The 7,924-nt window shown below is 31.0% G+C and overlaps 1 protein-coding gene across 1 annotated transcript; it reads right to left on the reverse strand.

Annotated features, from left to right (window-relative positions):
- Nucleotides 1-5,965: 5,965 nt before the first annotated feature.
- Nucleotides 5,966-7,116, reverse strand: LOC124835382 (uncharacterized). Its single transcript, XM_047310298.2, has 2 exons — nt 6,616-7,116; nt 5,966-6,320 (listed from the first exon to the last, which is right to left on the reverse strand). Exons 1-2 carry the CDS (start codon nt 6,896-6,898, stop codon nt 6,175-6,177), a joined length of 429 nt encoding a protein of 142 aa, XP_047166254.1. The 5' UTR covers nt 6,899-7,116; the 3' UTR covers nt 5,966-6,174.
- Nucleotides 7,117-7,924: the final 808 nt, after the last annotated feature.

A 7,924-nucleotide genomic window follows, 5' to 3' on the forward strand; every position in this document is an offset into this window, starting at 1 on the left:
CGTTATAACAACCATTTTTGCATTTAACAGCAGATAGGTCAAGAGGGAAGTCCTAGACCGAAGAAGACTCATTTATCTGAGGATGACCCTCTTGGTGCGTTAGACGACCTTGCTAAACTCATTTCAGAGGTGCCGATGAATGTACATTGGGATCCTACTACATTTGGAAGAGAATCTCATATCCCATTGTACTTGCATCAGCAAGATGTTAGGGAGCTTGCGTCGGGGAGAGATGAAATTAATATTACACTCATTCAGCTGTGGATCATGTAAGTTTATGAAAACTTTTATATATATTGGTATTTTATGAACTTACTTACATCATATTATTTCTTCATTTTAGGTATCTGTTTGATGTTAGTAACAAGAAGGGGTTCAACGATGTATATGGGTTCATTGACCCTTCTATGACTCATGAGAGAAATAAATTTGATGATATCCAGACATACATCACCACCTGCTTTGGAACGGGGAAGGAGATATATTTTCTCCCTTATATACATGGGTAAGTGAAGTTTGTTAACTTCAACACATTCATTTATTAATTTTGGTATATCATTCATAAGTTATTACCAATTTCAGGTGTCATTGGCAGCTACTTGTGATCTCCGTACCGGAGAACACGGCTGTTTGGTTTTGTTCGTTGCATAAGTCTCCTCCCAGCCCTCTTAGACATGCAGTAGATTGGTAAGAATCTCAATGTCTGGTCCTTTTTTTTATATAAATGTATGCTAAAAGAATTTCTTTTGATAGTTCCCTTGCAGCACATATGATGTTATCTGGGAGATCTACTGCTACAGCTAAAAAGCTTGCATGGGTTTCTCTTAAGGTTTGGTATTTTAGTCCATACTTTGTTACATTTGCTTCCATTCAAATGATGTTACTTAACATTTTATAATTATGATGATATATTGTAGTGTAATAGACAAATGGGGTCATACGAATGTGGTTACTACGTTATGTTTTGGATGATGACCATCATTCGTGCACATTACACCACTGGATGGGAAACGGTAATATTTAGGTTTGAATTTTATGTTCTCTATATTTGGATTTCATATACACTAATTGAAATCATTGTACTTTATGCAGAGATTTAATAGGACTGCTCCAATTCCAGAGAAGTCAATCCAACTTGTGAGGAAAACACTTGCAAGATATGTAATTCGTTTATATAATAGTATGTAGTAGTAGATATTAGAATATACTAAGTTTTAAGTTTATGTTTCTAAGTTGTTTTATGCTTTTCTACGTTACTATAAATTGAACATGTACATTGCATTGATTTATGCTTGAAACTTGATTTATGATTACATTTTGGATTGATTTATGCTTCTAAGAATTTGATTTATGATTCCATTCAATATATTTTATGTTTTAATATGAATTTCATTTAAAATATACGTTTCTGTAATATTTTGGACTGTTCTGGTTATAAATTGATATGCAGGTCTGTTTCTGTGATTGGGAATGTTGCAGAAACAGACCCCACTTTAAAAAAAAAAAACGTACTTACTGCCTCGGTTATGGTCAAACCCGAGGCAGAATGTGTAGCGGAGGAGAAAAAAAAAACAAAAAATGGATCTACTGCCTCGGTTGGGGCCAGAACCGAGGCAGTAAAGTGGAACTTTATGCCTCGGTTACGAAGAACCGAGGCCTAATGTGCTACGAAAAAAATAAATTAAAAAAACGTTCAACGCATATGCTTCGGTTGGTGCTGAACCGAGGCCGTAGAGTGCAACTATATGCCTCGGTTAACAACCGAGACCAAAAGTGTCTGACTTTTTACCTCGCCTGTATATGCCTCGGTTCAGAAACCGCTGTCTATAGCCAAAAATAACCGCTGTCGTTTCTCCTTATTGTACTGGTGAAATTCTTTCATAAGTTGAAATACGTAGAAATTAAACAAATCTCAAACCATTCATACATTGAGCATGAATATAAATAGGATGGTGATTGGAAAGAGAGGTGAAGTTCACGTGGTAAAAATGTTGTGTATACTATTCTAATCTCTCAATAGTTGTTATTTACATAATATATATATATATATATATATATATATATATATATATATATATATATATATATATATATATATATATATATATATATATATATATATATATATATATATATATATATATTTTGAGTAAAAGTTGAAAAAATTAAAGAATCACTAAATCTCATGTTCTATCCCTAGGAATCAATAAATCTCTCTCGTTATATATCTCTCTATATATAACAATTGTGTATATTATGTAATTTCTTATATATTTCACTTCATACGAAAATGAAATGAAATAACGTAATAGAATTAAATTAATTAAAAAAAATTAAATAATTAAAATTTTGGATGAGACATAATAGTTATTAGTAAAGTTTGGTATACAGTATTAAAATTTTACGTCATTGTTAAAAAGAAAAAAATATAAAAATTAGGATACGTAAGAAAATTAAAAGATTGAAAAAAAAAGGTGGTTTTATGTTTTTAATGTTGAAAATTACTGTTTTTGTTTTAATGTTCATATTAGAGGTCAATATTTTAAATTATTTAATAAAAAATTAGAATATACATACTATGCTTATAAGACATGTCAACAAATACATTTAAATTACATCATGATAATAATTTTTCAAACATCTTACAAAATGGAAGTATATAATCAAATACATCAACATCATTTAAAAGGTACAAACATAAATAAAAAAAAATAACACCACGTCAATTTTCAAATTTCATTGTTCATTTCTCAATTTTCAGTTCAATGTCTTGAAATTAAGATTTATATTTGTTGGCTGAGAATGTTACACCCATCTTTTCACATTTCTATGTTTAATAACTACATAAATAACCTTATAGATACCTTTAAAAAATATCACCATTTAAAAAAGAAAACATTCTTACATTCAAAATTTATTGATTAATTGATAAAATTAATACTAAAATTAAACTCCAAGAATTTTTTTTCCCAACTTTCATTTTTTTATTATTATACATTTTAACCTAAATTATCTTCTACTCCCATATAATATAAAAATATAGGGTTAAATATGTTTTTGGTCCCTTAACTTTCAGCGAAAATTGGAATTAGTCCCTATTCAAAACTTTGGACTAATTTAGTCCCCAAACTCTAAAAATGTGTGAATTTAGTCCTTTTAACCAAATTTTGTTAACTTTATTTGATGTTTCAAGTGTGTTTCATGATAGCATTTGAGTTGTTTACACTGTTTGACACATGTTTGCTTCAACGTTCACTGATAAATGCGTTTGAAACATCAAATAAAGTTAACAAAATTTGGTTAAAAGGACTAAATTCACACATTTTTAAAGTTTGGGGACTAAATTAGTCCAAAGTTTTGAAGAGGGACTAATTCCAATTTTCGCTGAAAGTTAAGGGACCAAAAACATATTTAACCCAAAAATATACTACACAATCATAACAATAAAAATAAAAGAAAAACACAAATAAAATTGGAAGAATAAACTAAATTAAGAAAGCTAAAATATTTTCTTAAAACAATAAATATTTTCTCAATAATCTTTTTCTTTAAAAAATTAATAAAACAAATAAATAATTTTCCTCAATTTGTGTTTTTTATTTTTTTTAAGTTTAAAAAAGTATTAAGTAAACATCGTGCTACAGGTCAGAATTAATGTTTTATTTTCAATGTAATATTGTATTCTTTATTTTTGTTTAATTTATTCTTAATTTTTTTTATGAAACAACATCATTATTCAATTTGATTTTTAACCTCTTAATATCTTAAACTAATGGTGTTACTCACCACATTTAAAATTTTCATTCTAATTTTAAACCAATTCTAACCTAAAATTTAAAATATTTAATAAAAATATAAATTTAAATAAAATATCAATATAACATTTATATAAAAATTAAATTTGATCTCAATTTAGAAAAAATAATTCTATTTTAAAAGAAATTAGAACTAAATTGAATAAAAAGAACAAATATAAGAAAGAACTAAATTTGAATATAAAATATTGAATATACCACAACACCGTCATCCTCCATCGCCGCCACTGCCTTGCACCGCCACCACACACGCCGCCGCAAGGCCGCCACCACAGCTGTCATGCTGCAAAGCCCTTTTCAGGCTGTTGTCGTCGTAAGATTGTGCCACTCAACGCGAGAACCTACAACCACTGCACCGGAAACCTGTTCGAAACTCAAATGAAGCAAATCGCGTCTCCGTCATTCTATAATCACCTTTACCCACCTACATCACCACTATGAATCTTCATCTTCTCCAACAGAACCACCATGATTTCACCCTTGAAACCCACAGAAAAATCCCAAACTGAAAGAACCCTAAAAACCTAAGTCACCACCGTGACAACCTCTACATTGTCGCTCCTCGCCGCCACCAGCCCTAATGCAAACCCAACCAACCACTCGAACCTTCATCTCGCCACCACAGAGCATCAGCAGCACCGCGGAGGAGAAGAGGCGAAACCTTATCGCGAAGAGAGTTAAGGGTTCGAACCCTAGCGTGACCTTCCTTGCCGCTGTCGCGCAACCTGCCTCCATCAACCTTCGTCTTTGCACTTCTCAACCATCAACAACTCGAACCTGCAAGAAGAAACCCCCAATTTCCAACCAGAACAACCAAGCCAATATGCGCTCAACAATTAAACCACTTATCCCTAACTTTTAATCAGTTTTGCCTAAGTAAAATGTTGTGTTTTTATTAAAATAAACTTTTTTAAAATTATAAATAAATAAAATTCAGCTTAGGTGTCCAATGCCACATGAATAGAATTTGTTGAGTCACCAAGCCACGAATCATAATTTTTAACGCCATAGTTAACGGCGAGACTCAAATTGATTTAATTTTAAACAATAAAGGACCTAATTGAGACCATTTAGAATACGAGGATCTATTTGAGACAAACCTACACAAATAGGGATGTCCGCAAGGATTAAACAAAAAAAAAGTTAAACACTCACCTTTCCTTTCATTTATTTTTTGGCATATTTTTCTTAAGGCATTCCCTTCCCAGCTCTAGAAATTATATTAGTAACAATTTAATATTTTGGAAATGAATTTCCTTAATATAGTAAACATATTTCGAAACTCAATTTCAAAATCATTAAAATTTTGAATATGAATTTAAGATTTTCAAACATTTTATTCATACAAACGTTGATGCAAATTTCCACAATCAGAACTTTTACCTTTTATCACGAGGGCCAAGCATTGTAGAAGTTTTGGGGAAGTTATTCACTCTTTGTTTAATGGTTTTCACATATGGTGTGAATCAAATTAATGTATCAATATGATAATTTGATCTTGAATTTATATGATGTATTTTCATCCATAAAAAGTTGCTACGACATATTGGGTCATCAGCCTAGTAAGCTTGAGAAATAGTCATATCATCTTAATGTAATAAAGGAATTATTATTTGCCCCGTTTGAAAAACAATAACTAATAAATGGACTCATTGTCTGGATGGGGAAATCACAGCATAAACATAGCTAACATTAAGTTTGTGATATAAAGATTATGATTTTGAATTAATATATTTTAAACCATTTTTAATTATTACAAGATATTATGCATTGCAATACTAACATCGTTCATGTATATGATAATTTCTATATGGGTTTGAGAAATTTTAAGGCTTTAAAGGATGAATTCAATTGGTTTGATAGGATTATCCTTAAAAGTATATGAATCAAAATTAAGACGGAGAATGTTGAAAAAGTGTTATGGTCTTTTACACCAGAAAAAAGATGTTTCATATATATTAAGAATTATGTTTTATTTGATTACATAATATAATTAAGGTCTTAATAACCAAGTTGTAACACAATAATAAACATCAACGGTTACAACAGACAAAATATGGAAGTAATCAATAATTATAACTGGATACTAGTTTTTTAGTTGCAAGGAAAAGGTGTTTGATATTTTTATTGTATGAGATAACGTGGAATAGTAAATGTAAATTTGGCAACGCATTTGAATTGATTATTATAAGTTCCAGAAATGATACGAGAATAGAGCATTGCTTACTCCATAAATCCATATTTTCTTACAGGGTAAAGCTAATAGAAAACAAAGACTGAAAAATATAATAGTTGTATTTTAACAAACTTAAATGAACACCTTCTAAGTTGAAGTACTTGACAAGCTTCAAAGATAATATTAGAGCCTAGAGCGTAGCATAAATTGACCCTCAGCTACTATTCTCGTTTCTGTCAACACTGGTGCTACTCCTTTATCAGCTATGTTCCCTGCAGGTTCAACTTCCGTATTGCTGTTTGAAGCACTTGTGACTTTCAATGTGTATACTGCAACAAAAAGAAAATTGCACTTCCATTCACAAACTTACTATGGATATAGCCTATTGGCAAATTGAAATTTCATGTTTGAATTCAATGAAAATAGTGAATCGAGTTAAGTGTTTCTAACCAAACAACTACCTAGTTACCTTATAAATGGTTTTTCTTATTAGTTTCATGACATGACATTCATAACTAGTCATGTGATCAAATTCATCAATTCATTGATACTCTCCGAGATCAGAAATTGAGTTTTTTACTACGCAGTTCTCCAAAAGAATAAATCATCTAGACAAAAACTGACCTGGTGGAGGGGAAGTGGAAGTGGATGCACTGTAAGATTTGCTCACAAAGAGTTGAAATTTGATACCATCTGTGGTGTTCTCCTCAAAAGCAGAAACCAACATATTGGGAAGAGCTAAGGCAGGTGCTTGGTGATCTATTGATGATAATGGGGCTTCAGAATTGTGTTTAAGCTTCTTGGGATCATGGTCCTCTGCAACAGAAGATGGGTGGCCAAGTGATTTATCCACGAACACACCAAAAACATTGTGTCTTTTCCTTGGGTTCTGCCCATGATCTTCCATGCTTCAAGACGAAGGCACAAATTTTCTGCTGTGTATGGATTTAGAAGCCTTTTTTTGCCAAAAATGGTTGGAATAAGAGATAAACAAATTCTGGTTCCAACAACTTCATATGCCCCTTTTCTTATATAATATTATACATTTCACACAAGCATAAAGCACCATTCGAAATGTTGTAACTTTACAGATTTGTGTAGAAGTAAATTCTAATAGTTGGGTTTCATCAACCATCAATCAAGGGACTTTATCAGTCCAAACTGCAAAAGTTGTCAATGTTAGAACCCTTTATTCACTTTTTCTCGAGCCACGCTTATATTTTTTGTTATACGCTGCTTTTCCTTTCACAGTACAATACAGTAACACACATTTTTTTATTGTGAACATTTTTGTATATAATCTTCTAGACACGGTGATTCAAGAACATGGATTAATCACTTATAATAATTCTGGAATTTCTACTCGTTTGGTATTATGTTATAATCAATTGGGCCTAATTGTACTGGTCATGATCATTGTCACACACAGATGAAATCATATAGAAATTCATTCACTATCAATTATACTTGTGGAAATTCCCCTCAACACGTCTTCATTCAGACATCTAATACAGATAGAACTTTATTCCCTAAATTATTGACAGATGCTAAAGACAATCAGCCATGAATAGAAAATGAAATTTACCTTCTCTTTTTTTAAAAAAAACATATCAAAAGAAAAGGCATACAGGGGTGTGCACCAACTATTCCCATGTTCACTAGAAGAAAAATTGGTCAAAATACAATTGCAGTTGCAACAACCAGTCCCTTGTTTACATTACAAAGGATTCTTAGATGACAAGTTCAAAACTTGAATTATTATTTTAGTTATATAAAATGTTATGAGAGTCGTAGTTAAATACATTTACATTTAAAAGAAATCCATTCATTTTAACTAAATGTACATGCCTATAATATAACCTGATAAATCATCTCAGTACATTTTTTTCTCAAATCTAGAGCCTCTTTATGACTTTACGCTACAAGATCAATA

Source organism: Vigna umbellata, chromosome 3 (genome assembly GCF_029865625.1).
Source record: "Vigna umbellata cultivar VRB3 chromosome 3, Vumbellata_1.0, whole genome shotgun sequence".
Lineage (NCBI taxonomy): Eukaryota > Viridiplantae > Streptophyta > Magnoliopsida > Fabales > Fabaceae > Vigna > Vigna umbellata.